Here is an 18,056-nt window from a genome sequence, read left to right as displayed (position 1 = left end):
AACTTGCACAATCACATGGTAGCATCAACCCAAGCACCTGTTGGTAAGAGACCAACATATACAAACTGCAACAGAGCTTAAAATACTACAACAGATACACAAAGACAGCAGATAGCAACAAAATACAGCAGATACACAAAGACAGCAGATAGCAACAGATAGCAACAAAAATACCAAAACAGCAGGGAAAACTTATGCTAATAGCAGCCCAGGTCACTTTAAATCCACCCAAAATACTAAACCAGCAACCACTACAGACCAGACCCCATCAGATATTCACCACATAACAGCCCTCAGATTCTAGCAGATCTATCAGATACACACCAAACACACCAGTAGCATTCCACAGATTATATTAGACCATACACACTAGATATACTAGTCTAGGAGCCAAATTAGCAGGCAAATTGTTGATTAGTATTCTATTTGTGTATCAATATTCCTTCTCATTCAATGAAGACTATCTACTTGTTTTGCATATGCATACAAACTGATTTTGCAAAAAAAATCTCTGAGATTTTGTTTTTATCAAAAGATTTAAGAGGGGAAAAAAAAAAAGAAGAAGAAATTTCACTTTTGTCTTTCCTTTTGATTTCTTTCCACTTATTTCTACTCTAATTCTTGATTGAAATACATAATGTTTTGGTTTTAACTACTCACTTTGCATTTGTAGTTTTTGGTATTGGAGCTGTAAGGAGTGAAAATCTAAACAAGAGAAGGTTGACAACGATGTCAAAACCACTTTCCCGGAACTGTAGGTTTAGTTTATGACAGTGTTTCGCTTGTCAGACACAAAATATATCCTTCATTCTCATATATTGCACAACCAAAAATGTCTGGATTCATTTTGGTTCTGTTTTAGGGAACCCAATGCCATTTTCTTTTTTGCTGTCATGATTTGGTTTATAGGGGAACCAAATTGAATCCAACCATCAATGCACCACTAGTGTCTTTAGTCACACAATATATAAAAAATAAAAAAATTGATGCACAGTAGTTCTACAAGTAGACAACCATGATAACCTAAAACCCACAACTCAATGATTACTTGGAGTTGCATCAACACATCTCCACAACCAATCTCAAAAGGAAGTATAGTACTTGGCGAAACACCATTTGCCAAGGTTAAAATCTCCATAAAAATAATAACTCCTCTAAATAACGATAGACCCACGTAAAACACACTAACAAAATATTATGAGGTAATAACAAGCATTCCAATGATATATAGGATAGAACTTTACAATATGCTGATGGTTTTCTGTGTCAAAAACTGGTATGCCTTTCTTGTAGCAGGCTTTGCATCGTTGACATAGCAACCAAATGAGTACTAGCATGCAGAGGGCCACATGTTTGTACCAGTGATGATGCACAATGCTGAAGTTCATAACAAAGATTCAGTTGTTGAGGTCTTGTGCAAGTTGCATGAACAATGTTCCCTACATAGGCTCAAGTAAAGGTTGCACACTCCTAAAACATGAATATTCTCTCTCATTAAATCCTCATTGCTAGAACGAGGGTCATAGAAGTAAGATTTAGGAGAAAAGCAATGGATGAGGCATGCTGTGAAGCAGATATCCTTTTGAAAAAAGTGCAGGGAGGAAATGAAAAGTTGTTGGAAGAAGAGAACGATAGGAGGGAAGATAGAATTGCATGAGATGCGCAATAACGCTTTGAGTGTGAATGCAATAGTTTCAAAGAAGTCACAGAAACCCACACAAAATGTCTAAGCTACTTACCAATTCATGAGAGAGGGGATCAATGATTTGAAGGTGTAAATATATATATATATTCATTTGATGTCTTGCTTATGGTGCTTTCTTTGCTACTTGCTGAAGGTTTTCTGTAGTTATGGCATTTTATAGTTTTGGCTAGGTTGTTGTACATATAGCAATTTTGGTTTTGTTAGTTATAAGATGTGTGATTGATTTTTGTTCTGAATTGATACCCCAAAGAAACAAGAAAGCAAACTAAAACTTCCAAAAATAGTAGCAGCAACAACCACAGAATCAAATTGATAAATAGCAGCAGCAGCCATAGAGCCAAACCAGTAACCAAAACTGACAACTCAACCACCTCAATCAACTACCAACTCCAACAACTTAAACTCCAACACAGATCAAAAAAAGGAAAAGAGAAAGAAAAAGAACCCTTGCATCAGGACCAAACCAGAATTGAGAGTCACCTGGAACAGAAACTGACCTGATATAAATTATAGATTGTTAAAATTCACCTACTACACACCTACCACTACCACCTACTACACACTCACCTACTTCATCTACTCTCCACCTACTCCTCACCTACTACACACTCACCCTCTTCTATATATAGGAATCATGAATCATTGTAATATAAATCATCAATCAATAAATCAATCAATAATATACATCAATATTTTACATGGTATCAGAGCGAGGTTAACAACCTAGTCATTCTACTTCACCGGCGGGCGGCAGTCTCGCCTTGGCCGCCCGCCGGACCTCTACACATACCTTCACTCCGCTGTATCTTCCAACAAGATCCTCTGTGTGTTCAGATCTTTGTATCCATGACACTAAAGTTAGCTACTGAAGCAGCAATCTTGGTCTTGTCAAATTTGCAGGTTCCACGATCAGTACCGGTGTAAGGAGAGTCCTCTTCTCGCATAAGTCCACCAGCTTTGAGTGTGTACTCAAAGGCACTATTCATCAGCCCACCATTGCAACCAGAGTCGCAAGAATCAGCTTCCTCTGGATCACACTCATGGTCACAATCCACAAGTTGTTGCTCGCTAAGGCTCACAAGCTTCCTTGTTGCAAGGAAATTCGCACCCTCCAAGGCCCCAGTGGCACTAAACGACCAGCATGATCCACAAGAACCCTGATTCTTTACGGGCACGACGGCTCCGTGATCTCTCCAATCGAAATCTGTCGGGAGATCATTTGTCGGAAGGATCGGAGCCTTGTTAGCGTCGGATGGAAGCTTGAGGCGCCTCCTCAAGCCGAGGTGTTGTTGGCGAAACTCCGCCGGAGACAGATCGGAGAACTGAGTGACGCCGTGGACCGCCGTGGGGTCGAGCTGCTGGTGGCGGTGAGCCCGGTGTAGGTTAGACTTGAAGATCGAGAACCTGTGATCGTGCTCCTCCATGGTGGCGCCGTCCGAATCTCTCTCTCTCTCAACCCATCTCTCTCTCTCTCTCTCTCGGGCATTGTCTCTCTCTCCCTTCCTTGTAAAAGTCTACAGAAGTCTTGAGATCATACTCGCATTCTCTCTTCTCCAGATACTCCATTGCTGCCTTTTGCTTCTTTCCTTTCTTTTTCTTTTACTATTTACATCCACTTTTGTCCCCAACTTTCTCTCTCCTTTTTTTTTTTTAAAATAATTTCCAACCCACCGCCCCACATGCACTTTATGATTCCTTATTCCACCCATTTTTTTTTATTCCACCCACCAGCGCATGCTTTTCCATTAATACCTTTTTCTTATTATTATTTTTTTATTATTCTTATTATTCTTCCCACCAAAAAAAAAACAAAAAAAAAAACCTCAAACATTTCAAATTTGCACAACAACCAATATTTTATTCATCTCAGGGATCACCCCGAGCACAATTTTACACAAAAAAAAAAAAACACACCACAACAACCAACCACAACAGTGGCATTTTTTCTTCTCTACTCTGTTGCCGGTCTCTTCTTCTTGCCTCCGTCTTGGACGGCCCTTGACGGTGTTGCCTCTGTGTTTCCTAGACCACCAAGCACGTTGCCTCCTCCCTGCTCCTCCACTGCAGCATATAGCGGACCTCCAAATCGAAACATCACAGTGGCCTTCCGCTTCAGCTCCTTGTTTTCCGCCTCTAGCACACTTATCTCTGCTCGCGCATCCTTATACATGCGTTGGAGCAGAGCCAGTTGGGCGTTTAAATGCTGCACCTCATTTGTCCTACTCTGCAGCCGGTGTGACAAGTTTGTGACCGCAGTCATGGTCTCCACACATGACTTCAGTGTCTATTGATTGGCTTCAATATCTGTTTGCCCTGCCATTTTTTGCTCCACAGACCGCATCGGAAAGTTCAACGGAGCAAACCCTGGGGCGCTTGGTTGAGGTTCAGGGGCCACCGCACCAGTTATTTCTCTTGTGGACTCGTTGAGGTCTGGAAAGAGAGTGAGCAGACTACGGGACGAAGAAGCCATTTTTCTGGGCAACAGAGTGTTACAGAGTATCTTTCTCAGCAAAACGAAGAACTTTTCAGAGGTTTCTCTCCGTTTTTCTGTCTCAGCTTCTGCCTCAGCCTCAGCCTCCGTCTTGGTTAAATAGCCGAGGCAGCCACGCGTATCGCGCGCCACTTGACGCCAGACGACAAACGGGCGCGCCAGCCAAGGCACTCACGTGCCTCGTCATCATATCTGGCACGCCTTTTTATGGATTGGGCACGCCTTTTGATGGCACGCCTTTTGAAAGATTGGGCACACCTTTTGAGGGTGCGACTTTTTAGGGGTCCGACAAGACTCTGTAAACTGTCCTGACATTGATTCCGGTTAGCTCCTTCATGGGTCTGACAAGACTCTGTAAACTGTCCCGACATTGATTCCGGTTAGCTCCTTCATGGGTCCGACAAGACTCTGTAAACTGTCCCGACATTGATTCTGGTTAGTTTCTACAAGGGTCCAGCAAGACTCCGTAAACTGTCACAACAACTGTCACAACATTGTCTGCTACAACGATCCGACATGACCCCATAAACTGTCTTCTACATCGGTCTGACACTGCCATCCAGTGTCCTCTACACCGTTATGACACCCCCATACAGTGTCCTCTACAACGTTATGACACCCCCATACAATGTCCTCTACAACGTTATGACACCACCATCCAGTGTCTTCACCAATGGTCTGACACGCCCATACAGTGTCACCTATCCTCTTTTATTTTTATGTATTTTCTTGTTTTGTAACTCTCTCCAAACTCAAGTTGGTTCGTTCCTATCCCCCTTGAGTTTGCGGGGGGCTGTTAAAATTCACCTACTACACACCTACCACTACCACCTACTACACACTCACCTACTTCACCTACTCTCCACCTACTCCTCACCTACTACACACTCACCCTCTTCTATATATAGGAATCATGAATCATTGTAATATAAATCATCAATCAATAAATCAATCAATAATATACATCAATATTTTACATAATGTCATTCATTGAGAAGGGCAATCCTGTGTATGATGCTTTGGTCCATAATGCAATTCTCACTTTGACAAGTGAGCTCCCTATGTTGTGTTTCTGGGAATTGCATTCTATTTATACAAAGTGAGCTCCCTATCTTGTGCAATATCTAGCTTAAGATCACATTGGAAGATGCATTTATTGTACCATACTCTTATTTTTATGAGTTTCCTAAGTTTTTATTTATTTATTTATTTATTTTCTGTCATGGCCTTTATGAATGGTTGTCTTTTTTACATTTTTAGTGATGATGAATAAAAATAGTAGTAGCATAACTTACTTAACTCAACTAAGCCCTGTTCTGCTAGTACTAGGAGTAGTGATATTGGTCGTGTTTGCAAAAATTAACATTCAGAACTTATTACCTTCCAAACTAGAAAAAAATAGAGAAAGAAAAACATGACTCTGTCTACCCTTTTTAGCCATGTAAAACACATCCAATTTGAATGGGAATTTCTGGTTCACTAGTCTGACCAGCTAATCTGGAACTTCAATGTTAAATGCAATGCTGCATGTGTTTGGACACAGGACACCCACTGATACAAATGACATGGATAAGTTGATACAACAAACCTTTTTTATTTTAATTTTACTTTGGTGAAAAGGAAAATTTATAAAATAAATATATATAATGACACTTAACAGAGGCCAATAGAGTAATGAGTTTCACTATTTTGGCACTCAACCACTGGTTGCAGAGAGTGACAATCATCATTCGTATGGTTCAAGAAGGAAAGGATAACAACTTTCAAATGATCCAAGCATAGCAAGTTTCTATAATTAAGAACCGATGGGAACAAAATACCATCTTGCAGAACAGAAAAGAAAATTCCAAAATAGATAGAAGGCCAACCAAATGCACATCCTTAGCATACATACAAATACAATGACAGAATATACACCCAAGAAGTTAAAAGGCCAATCAAATACAATACACATCCATATCCAATACCACAAGAGGATAAATACACATACAGTGAAGAAAAATTTGCAAAATTTGTGATTCTACTATACCAATAGAAATACACACAAAAGGGGCATAAAAAATAGAGGACTCACCAGAAATTTCAAGAGATTTTTTATGTCAAAAGACAAACTTCAATGGTGGTTTGAGTGAGTAACTTCAATGGTGGTTCGGAGCTGTGATGAAGAAAATGAAGGGCTTCGTTTTAGCAAGGAGAAGAGATTCAATCTTGTTGGGAAAGGCGAGAGTCATTTGCTCTCAATAGTGGTACAGAATAGGCGCCAACTTGGGAATCGGATTTTATATAAAAATGAAATTGAAATATTTTATACAATCACACCTATTTAGAGAGTGTGATTAAAATATATATATAATCACACTTATCTAAAAAGTGTGATTAAAATAAAATGAAATCGATATATTTTATACAATCACACCTATTTAGGGAATGCGATTAAAATATATATAATCACACTGATTTAAAAAGTATGATTAAAAATAAATATTATATATAATGACACTTAATTGGAAGTGATATAAAAATAAATATAATCACATGATAATTAAAAGGTATGATTAAAAAATAGATATATAATCATACTTAATTAAAAAGTGACATTAAAAAAAATGTTATCACACTCAATCAAATCAAGTGTGATTAAAATATCAATCAATTTTTTTTTATCACACTTACATTAAAAGTGAGATATTTTCTTTTACCACGGCTTGCATTTACTATATGTCGTTAATGTGAATCCGTGAAAACCCAATTTTGTTGTAGTGAGGAGAAGAGACCCGTGTGTTTGTGAAATTCAATCTTGTTGGGAATAGAAAGAGTCGTCCTCTGTCCTTCATAGGTGTAGAATAGAGGCGTGAATTTGGGAATTGTATATTTTATATAAAAATCAAATTGAAATATTTTATACAATCACACCTATTTAGGGAGTGTGATTAAAAAGTAGTAATATATATATAATCACACTTTAATTAGAACGTGTGATTAAAAAATATATAAATAATCACATTTTAATTAGAATGTGTGATTAAAAAATATATATATAATCACACTCATTTAAAAAGTGTGATTAAAAAGTAGTAGTGTATATATAATTACACTTTAATTAGAATGTGTGATTAAAAAATATATCAATGATCACACTTTAATTAAAATGTGTGATTAAAAAATATATTTATAATCACACTTATTTAAAAAGTGTGATTGAAAAGTAGTAGTGTATATATAATTACATTTTAATTAGAAAGTGTGATTAAAATATATATATATATATATATAATCATACTTAATTGAAAAGTGAAATAAAAAATAAATATTATCACACTCAATCAAATTAAGTGATAAAAATATCAATCTAATTTTTTTTTATCACACTTCCAATAAAGGTGAGATATATATTTTTTTCAAAGTGTGATCTGTAACTATTTTTGTAGTAGTGCATATAAAAAAAATAGAAAAACACATGTTTTTTCAACCAAAGATTAATTTGGTAGATGACACATTTCTTATAAAGTCTGATGTTTGAACTTGATGCTTGAACATTTAGGTCTAAAGCGAAATATTTTGGATTGCGATACATAAAAATAAAATTTATTGACTTCCATAGGTAGCATAGTTGTGAAGGAGTTGGATTGGGATGAACTATAAATCTAGGGACTTGCGGTGGCTGCTGTGCCCCTTGCATAGCAGCCATTGTTGTGCAGTCAAATGGGCTCATTTTGGGGCTTATTTTGATGATCCGAATCGTTCACATTTTAAAGTACATCGAGTAGAACATACCTCCAAACAATCAAATTAATCGGATATTGTTAACCTTTTCATTCACTCACATTTGTATATATAAAAATAAATAACAATTGTGATTTAAAGTATTAAAATAAATACAAATGTGAATTGATGAAGGGCTATCAATATCCGATCAACTTTATTTTTGACAGGTATGTTCTACTCAATGTTCTATAAAAATTGTACGGTTCAAATGATAAAAATAAAATCCGAAATAATTCCCATGAGCCGCACAATAGTCACTGATGTGCAAACCGCTAGGGGTGAGCAAGGAATCCGTGAAATCCATAATCCGATCCAGTCCAGTCCAATCCGATAGGTTTGGATTGATTTTTTGAATCCGCGGTTCGGTTCCGGATTGAAGATTTAAAAATCCGTAGTACACGGATTGGTTCCGGATTGAACCCCATGGTTTCGGATTTGAACCGATCCGGACTGTATACAAATAGTATATATTTTTATTATATATCCTCCCCCATAGTATATTCTCTTATTCTATATAAAATCTAAACTCAAACCTAAAACCGTATAACATCTTCTTTTATTACTTTTGTTTGTTAGTTTTTAATTTTAATTTGTAATGGTCTAAATATTTATGGTGAAACTAGTTTTCTTATGGTTGTTTAAATTCTAGAACAATATGTCACTATTATAGAAATATATGTTGCTATTGTGGAACTAATATAGCGCTATGTTTATATTTTTATGAAATTAAAGTGTTATATATATTTTTTTGTTATTTAATTATGTGAATTCGTGGTCCTAAACCGATCCAATCCGTATTTAAATGGATTGGTTCGGATTGGTTCCATGATTTAAACGGATTGGATTGGTTCCAATTTTTCAAGAACTGTAGATAACGGATTGGTCTTAGTTTTATCCCAATCCGGTCCAATCCGGACCATGCTCACCCCTACAAACCGCACAGCAGTGACTCCTGATCCTAAATCTGGACAATTTGGATTCAATTCTCATTAGGGACTTAACCAGTATATATTGTTTGCGAGTGATTATAGGTATTTAAGATTTACTTTAGATTCACCGTGGTCTTGCCCTGGCGAGATTACTTGTCGTAAAAAATAAATTAAAATTTTTACAAAACAACAATCATTAAAAAATTATTACTATGTCCTTTTTTGGGTGGGATGGGAGCCTTTTTTAAGTAAACCTTCTAAAAAAATAAAATTGCTAATAGAAAAGAATTATATTATGCTAATATTTTGAGAGTTTGGAACCTTTTTTCAAAATGGGACTACTTTTAAAAATAGAGCTGCTAACAAAAAAGAAAAAAAAAAGAAGAATAAGAAAGAATTATATTATGTTCATGTTGAGAAATTTGGAACTTTGGACAAAATAGGGCTCATTTTGCTTTTCACAGTAATAGCAAGTCTAGTATTTATTTGAGCTCTGATCTCAGGGATGGTATCAACATAATGTTGTAGTGTGAATAGGACAAGTCTATTATTTTTCCCCTTTTTTTTAGATTTTGTTTTCTACTTTAAGAATTTATATAATATATATATATATATATATTTCTTCTTATGTAAGATAGAGGCCTAAGCTAAGGAAGAACTAAAAAACTCTCCAATCTGGAGGCTCTTGAACAAGGAGTTGTTTCAAATGAGATGACGACACCTTAACTATTTTTAGCTGCGCGTCTCATTGAATGACCTACTTAGCTATTTGATCTGCACATCCATTTATATCTCGAGCAATATAAATGAGCTTGCATAAGTTCTGTCCAAGACCCTCCGTATTTGAGGTTTCTCTTTTCTACTTTAAGAATTAGCATGTTTGGTACGATAGAATGAAATGAAGTGGGAATGGAATAAAAGTAAAAATGGAATATAAGGTTGAATGGAATGGAATGTCCATTCTCATTAGATTGGTTGGTTGCCAATATGGAATGACATATGAATAAGATGATAATTCTCATTCTCATGTGTTGGTTATACCTATTAAACTCATGAAATGGAATAAATATTTATTTATTTATTTTTGTAATAAGCTAGTAACAAATAAATTAAAATTTTATATAGATCATGATAATATTAATAGTTGTGAAAGTGATGGTGTGAGTTATAGTAGTGGTGGTGGTAGCAGCGATGGCAATAGTGATGGCATCTGTAGTGGTGATAGAAATGATAGTAGGATAGCGGTAGTAGATTGTTGTGGCCTTAGTGATGGTAGTAAGGTGGTGTTGTCGTTGCGATGGTGGTGGTAGTGGCGGTAGTGGTGACGGTGACGGTGACGACGGTTGTAGCGGCCAACTGTAGTGGTGATAGTAGTAGTGGCGACATCGGTAGTATAGTAATGGTAATATGGTGGTGTGGTGGTTGTGGCTATGACTATGGTGGTGGTGGTGGTGGTGGTAGTGATGGTTATGGTAGCAATATAATGGCAGTGGCAATGGCGATACGGTGGTAGGAGAACAGAATGTTGGTAGTACCTAAATAATAATTTTTTTTAAGTGCCGACAAAAAAATAATTATGGTAATTCCATGATGAAATGGAATGATTATTCCTTAGGTTGGAAGAAAAAACAAGTATTCCCACATTTTGTTAAGGCATACCAAACAAGGGAAAGAGAATGCAAAGCTAGAATGGGCATTCTATTCTAGATTTTTAATCAAACTTTCAGAAGGCTCCAAATATGAAATTAAACTTATTTTCATCATCAATTTTGGCTTCTCATATCATTAAGGCCTTCAATTTCAGATCAACTCAAGATTTCTGTCAATAAATTACATATTCAATTGAACATCTCATAAATAAATTTAATTCTTAATAATCTTAATTCTCAATCCTCATAACTTAATTAACTCCAATTCAGACATAATTAATCAAATCTCAATTTTATAAATCTGAATAGAGTATCTATTAAACTCCTATATGGTCTGATACTCGAATTAAAATAATTCAATTCACAAATTATACTTTCTTACGCCATTTAGAGTTTCAATTTGAAAAATCTAGAAATTCCCTAGATGTTGATTTGTGATTATGTATCAATTTTAAGCAGTATATAACAATCCCAATCAAACAATCAAGACAGATCGACACAACAATTTTACGTGGAAAAACCACAATTGGACACCTCCAATTGTGATAAAAAATCACGGCAACAACCACAAAACAATCCACTAAGAAGATATAAAGGAGTTACACAGGTATACTCTCAATTACCTAGAGAATCCACGCCCGAATTGAACCAACCTCTATGTGCCTCTTCCAACCCCGTCTTCACCTCGGAATTGTCTTGACGATGAGCCACTCCGGAATCCACCAAAGCTTTAGGCTCGAATCCTTCAAAATCCACCGAAGAACAACTCTTTCTTTTGTGTAGAACAAACAAATAATCCTTTGATGTATACTCTTTAAACCATGAGTTGAATACTCAATCAAAACATCAAAGAAAGCTAGCAAAATATTCCCAAATATGAACCCTAGAACCCAAAAAGAAGATCTGGAGAAGTAATCCTAGATTTGGATTGAAACACGTATTTATAGAAAACTATCTCGCGATCTTCGCTCGAGCGTTGGATTGGCCGCTCGAGCAGACCTACGCTCGAGCGCGGAAAGTTTCGCTTGAGCGGGAAAAAACAACATCCAGTATTTTTGCAGGCGAACAAACTTCTGAAATCCAGCATTCTCCGCTCGAGCGGACAGGCAACTTTGAATGCATTTTTATATTTTGCTTCGAGGGTGCTGCCCCCTGGACCCCCGTGAGCTGACCGGGCAGCTCGATCCCCGTCATAATCAGCGAAGTGGCAATCTTGAAAATATTAACATCACAAACTTCTCTGCAAGGCACAATTCGGGTTGGATTCTCATCTAAACACTCATAGCCTCACTGAAATAAAAAGTGCAAAAACAAATACAACTTAAAGGAGTTTTGTCAAACGGGGTTGCCAAGAATAAAAACCTAACACAATTTTTAATTCCAAAATAAATCATCAACCAAATCATATACAAATTAGATTGAATAATTCTTATAAACCCCAAATTAAATCAAGAATAATGGGTAATTAAAATTCAAATCTCCTTAATTAATTAAATACTAGATATTATACGTTCTAGGGTCGTCACAATGATCTCTTCTCTCTCTCTCTCTCTCTCTCTCTCTTTCTCTTCTAGATCTCTCTTTTTTTTTTTTTTTCTTTTTTTGTTGATTATTATTGTTGTTGTTGTTATGGTAGATCTGGTGAACAGATACCAATTTTTTTTAGTTGTTGATTATTATTATTATTGTTGTTGTTGATGATAATGACAAACAAATTGCACCAGATAGGGATTATAACAGTTAGATTTAAACATATAAGGGACCTCATGTGGCTCTGATTTGTTTAAAATTGATCTGATATTTTAATAGATAAAATGTTCTGATATATTCAAAAAATTGAATAGATATGTTGAAATAAAAAAAAATATGTTTGATAAATTGAACATACAGTAAAAAAATAAAAAAAAATAAGAAAAAATATTAAAAAAATTGGATAAATAAGAATTTCAGCAGACAAACGAAAAAAAAAATAAAAAAAATAAAAAGAAATTAATAGTTAAAAAGTTTAGGTAGAAAATTTGTATAGAAATTTTTTTGAATAGATATGTAGCACTTGTATCTTTCAAAGCTTTTGGGGAAGTGTATTCGAATCCTTTATTTTTGTTTTGAAAATCTTTGGTGTTGTTGTACGTTAGTTTTAGAGGAGTATAATCTGATTTAAACTTGTTGGGTTTGGTTGTTCACACTTATTCTTATCAAAAGTTCCTTGGAGACTTAGAAATTCTATTCTAAGGTCGACACCAGCCTTTCTAAGGGTCGACCCTTACCTATTGGTGAAGTTTCGGGAAGTGTTACTGGAAAATAGGGTAGACACCAAATTGGAGAGGGTCGACCCTCTTATGTTTGTGTGTTAGTTGCTGGAAAATAGGGTAGACACCAAACTTGAGGGGGTCAACCCTCTTATGTCTATGTGTTAGTTGCTGGAAAATAGGGTCGACCCTATCCTGTTTAAGGGTCGACCCCCCTTGCTTATGCAGATTATCTTTTCTACCTAAAGGGTCGATCCCCATGCCTGAAGGGTCGACCCCTGTGTGTTTTTTTTTAGATTTTTGAGGTCCGAATGGACCCTATCTAAGGGGGTTTTTGGGCCTATTATTTTATTTGACCTTAGGGCTTTTCCTCACTTCTATAAATAGGCCCAAACCATTTTTTTCTCCCATGATTTTCCTTCCCTTTTTCCTCTTAAACCGTGATCTCTCTCTTTTCTCTCTAAAACCCAAACTTTTTCACTTAAATCTCTAGATCTACTCACCTAGATTGATCTTTTCACCTTGCTCATTTGAGATAAAGTGTAGAGCTTGTGAAGAGCTTCGTTTTGATCAGGGCAAAACATGGTTTTGTCACCATCAAATTTTGACCTTTCTCTCTTCTCTCTTATCTAAGCTTGAGGTAGGGATATTCTACTCTTTAATATGAGCTTTAACCTAGATATTTGTCATTTTGTATAAATTGTGAGGTTTGGGAAGATTTTGGTAAAAGTTAAGGTTTGGGTTCTAAACTAAAGGGGATTTTTCATGTTGATTTACAAAGTAACCTTGGGGGTTTGTGTATGAGGTTCTTTATTGTTGAACTGGTGAGATTTGGACCTATGGGTTGATATTTTGGAAAAAGGGAAAATTTTTCCCTAAGTTGAGTTGAAATAACTATTTATGTAAATAATAAAATTAGTTTGGGAATTATGAAATTGGGGAAAATGTGATTGAATGGTGTAGTTTGGTTTGATAAATCACACACCTATGGAATTTGATAAATTATCTATTGATAGATTTTTTTATTTGTTTAGATATATCTATTTTGGACTATCGGTGGAGGATAGCTATGATTGTTGTAGAAACTGTATGAGGATTAGGATGATTGAAACTAATCAATTGAATTATGTCATTGAATATGACGGTTTGATTAAACCATTAAATATGTGTTTTGATTGGTCAGTGTATATGATAAAGTGTTTAAATACGTTGTATATATATCTTTGTTTGTGAGGAGATAGGGGATGTACTCCATTGTTTGGAATGAGATAGGGGATGGACTCCATTGATAATTAAGTTGGTCGGAATGTCCAGGGTGAAAATCCTGAAATCTTATATATTTATGGGTGCCGATTCCCTCGGACGTGGTTCCGCAAAATGGCAAGAAATAGAAGTGTTGGATTGATGGATGTAATGAATTGTGAATCACTGAGTTGTAATCTTCTATTGGTTGCTTTGATAATAATGAATTTGGTTAATTGATTTACCCGGAATGGAAGAATAGAAATGAATTGAGATATTGGCTATCTATGTTGAATGACCTTGAAAAGAATATGTATTGGTTAAGAATGTTGTACATTTATCTGATGCTGATATTTTAGTTAATTCTCATATATTGTTTAGTATATCTCTACTGGGCTTTGACTCACCCTACTTGGGAAACCATTTTCAAGTACAGGTGACATGCTGCCTCCAAAGGCATAGCTTGGGAGGCTTAGGGGCTGAAGGCTCCACTTTTGTGATTTTGTTTTTGTGCTGAATGTTTATTCAAGCCAAGGGCTTTATATGAATAGAGTTAGGACTCTTCTTTTGTTGTAACCAAGTAAAATCTTAGAAAGATGTAACCCCGTAGGGTACTTATTCTGTTGTTAACCTTCAGAGTTACATGCTATAGCTTCAGGATGATCATTTGTGAAAGTGTAATGCATGTAATATCTCTTGCAATATTTAACTTTGATGAATGAAAATATAACATTTCTATTATGTCTATAGATCTTGTGAATGATTGATTTATGTACTTTTTTGAGGGCGTTACAAGATAGTTGTAAAAATTCATCAGATCAAGTAGTAAAATTCAACAAATAGTAAAAAATTGAATAGTAGGGAAAATTGAACAGATAGTTAAAAAAATTGAACAGATAGGGGACAAATTGAACAGATAGGGAACAAATTTGAATGGATAGGAAAAATTTTGAACAGATAAGAAAAAATTTGAACAAATAGTCAACAAAAGTCAACAAATAAATTAAGAGGTAAAATTGGAAACAAAATTTCTTTCAAAACAAATAAAATGATTTCTTACCAAACTATTTCACAAAGAATGAACCTCTCACTAATAAAAAATATTCACTGGATCTAATGTTTTATACCTTCTATAAATTGGATTTATGACCAATTTTTTCGTACAAAAAATAATGAGAGTGATGTCACAAACTTTTTGGTTTTTTGGTTACGGGAGATCCTTCGGGTGCATACCATATTCATGCTATTATAAAAAAATTATAATTTTATCATAAAATTATGTATCATTAATTATAAAATGCATAATCTTATCACAAATTGATATAATAAAATGTTCAAAATTTTATGGTTTAAGTTGTAAAAATTTATCAATTTATGATCAGATTACATATTTTATGATTGATATTATGTATTTTTGTAATAAAATTACATATTTTGTAATAAGGTGTATATATTATGCATCGTTTAGTAGTGCACAACATAACTTTTCTTTTACCACAATAGGAAATTTTTTTTTATGAGTTTATTGGCACATAATAGAATGAAATAAAAAAATTATAATTTATGAGCTTATAACTTTTCCTTCATCGTTTAGGATTTTTACTCGTTCAATTTAAACTTCCGAAAAAAAAAATTATTGACACATGATAGAATGAAATAGGTAGAAAGTAAGGGAAAGAGAAAAAAAATAAAATACAATTATGAATTTCTTTAGTTTGAAAGTGGTGAAAAATAAAAGAAGATTAATTTTTTATATAATTCATATTAACATTATAATTAATTTTTAATTTCTTGTAAAAAAAACCTAAGAAAAATTGAATGTGTAAGTTATCTATAACTGAACTCTTAAATTTTTCTATATTATTCTTACAAAATTTTCATCTTAGTCAAATATTTATAAGAAAATATATTTTCTTTTCTATTTTTTTTTAATTTCATTTTTTCTCACTTTCACTTTCAACCAAATTTTCTTTCTAATCAAAGGGAACCCTAGGGAAAATAATCACCTAATTTTTTCTAATTTTTTGAAAATCGAGTTTTTTATTTTTGAATTTTTTTTTTAGTAAATTAGTAAATTTTTTTAATATTTTACGTATTTTTTTTTTAATTTTTTAGATACCAATCTATATGTCTATCATATTAAAAATTCATTTTTTTTTTTTTAAAAGTAAAAGCAACGATGATGGTGGCAATAGTTACAGTGGTGGAGTGTAATAAGCTTCTCTACTTAATTATATGTTTAGAGGGGAGTGAAATAGAGAGAAAACAAATTTTATAACCCACTTTTTCAAAATTTTTTTTTTTTTTACGAGAGCTATAACTCACTTTCTATACTGGTCTAAAGTAATCAAAATTAGGTTAGGTTTGAATTAAAGATTTAAAAAATATTTATGGAGAAAAAAAAAAGAAAAAAGAAAAAAGAAATAAAATAGAAGCTTATTTTTTTTTTCTCTTTCATTTTCTTTCTCTCATCAAATTTCCACTTTAATTTTTAATCCTAATACGGTGTGAAAATTGGTAAATTAGACCATCTCTAATAGATTATGCTATTTCAATCATAGCAAAATTGAATTTTAGCATGTTACAATATTAATTTTTTATATTTTAAGAAACCCACTCTAACATTAAGTAGGTTATTTTTCAACACGTATATAATTTAAGTTCTACTACATGAGTGATTTTGTATACCTAATTATATATTTGCAATGTCTTTAAATTAAACTTTTAATTAAAAAATGTTATCTAATAATTTAATATTTATAAAAACTTTGATTCATTAGTTCATCATGATAGCCAACACCCTAATTAATTGAGTTCAATACTAGTACCATATGATTCAATCTTCTCAAATCCATTTCAAACTCAAATGAAAAAAAAAAAAAAAAAACCTCCACTGCTAAAGGTGCAAAACATTTCACCTACAGCCATGATTTCAAGCTCCAAGTTCATACTCGATTCCTTTTAGGATTGCCAAGTCTTGGATTCATGGAAGCCGGGTAAATGAAGAATATGAATCGTCATATAATGACTTAGAAGAAACCTTGATTACATCGCAAAGAATTTCAAATTCCTTATTCCATCTTCTGCGGTCAGATGAGTAATTTACTGAATTTTCAAATTGATTTTTGCAATCACGAACTTCTTCCTTAACATCATTTACTTTAACTGCTATGCGCTTATAGTCACCATCATAGAAGAGTTTCTTGGTTTGCTCAAGGTCTCTAATGGCATCCTGATAATTTTTGTAACACGAGCCATATCGGTCTGTGAATGAGTTGTATCTGTCCTTCCATGCATCATATCTGTTATCATAACGAGAATTAAGAACCCCAAGAATGTCCCTAGCCTTAGAGGATGCTAAGTCAATTGCAATCTCAGTTAGGCCACGAATATCAGCAACTGAAGCACGCCAATCAGATTTCATAAGCTTTATGCACTCATGCTGATCAATAGTCTTAGAACATATTTGCTTGAGCTTAGTATGTTGTTTAGCAAAGGAGGGACCAATCAACATGAACATGAATACAAGAGAAACTAGCATGGAACAACTACCAAAAAACGATGCCATTTTCAATTCTCTATTTCTGGATTTGTTTTTTTTTGTTCTTCCCTCTTGGCTAGTATGGGAAGTAGGAGAGACTCTTATATAGTACTTTTAATTTAAGGGACTCTCAATTAAAACATTTGATCTTGTGTTTCACGAACTGCTATTTAGTATTTTAACAGAAAATTTATTTTGAAATTGAAATTTTATTTAATATATTTATTGCATCTTTATAAGTTTCTTCTCAATGCATTACCTCGGTTACAGGATGAACTGTTCATATGCATATTGCTATTTTTTATTTCCTTATTTATTTATTTATTTATTTATTGGGTGAGAGAACAAATAACCTTTGCTAATTCTTCTTAAAGAAGCAAAATGTGTCTCTTAAAATTTTTGAAAAAAAAAACCATGAAAATTATCTTACTAATTATCAATATAATATGAGATTTTTTTAAAATTTAAAAAATGTGACCGCCCCT

At 34.0% G+C, this 18,056-nt stretch overlaps 1 protein-coding gene and 1 pseudogene across 2 annotated transcripts; both read right to left on the bottom strand.

Annotated features, from left to right (window-relative positions):
* Nucleotides 1-2,366: 2,366 nt before the first annotated feature.
* Nucleotides 2,367-3,520, bottom strand: LOC145802921 (cysteine protease RD19A pseudogene; annotated as a pseudogene). The gene has a single exon (XR_014344700.1). The product of XR_014344700.1 is annotated as a cysteine protease RD19A pseudogene (transcript).
* A 13,493-nt stretch (nt 3,521-17,013) lies between these two features.
* Nucleotides 17,014-17,598, bottom strand: LOC145802713 (pectinesterase inhibitor-like). The gene has a single exon (XM_082895476.1). The coding sequence runs from the start codon at nt 17,596-17,598 to the stop codon at nt 17,014-17,016; it is 585 nt and encodes a 194-aa protein (XP_082751602.1).
* Nucleotides 17,599-18,056: the final 458 nt, after the last annotated feature.

The sequence above is a fragment of the Camellia sinensis genome, chromosome 11, assembly GCF_055761805.1.
Source record: "Camellia sinensis isolate YWXY chromosome 11, ASM5576180v1, whole genome shotgun sequence".
In the NCBI taxonomy this organism is placed as follows: Eukaryota; Viridiplantae; Streptophyta; class Magnoliopsida; order Ericales; family Theaceae; genus Camellia; species Camellia sinensis.
The sequence above is the reverse complement of the archived record's forward strand: the minus strand, read 5'-3'. Positions and strand labels throughout refer to the sequence as shown.

Excerpts from the sequence above, each read along its gene's own strand:
- LOC145802713 (XM_082895476.1), bottom strand. The coding sequence starts at position 17,598 with ATGGCATCGTTTTTTGGTAGTTGTTCCATGCTAGTTTCTCTTGTATTC.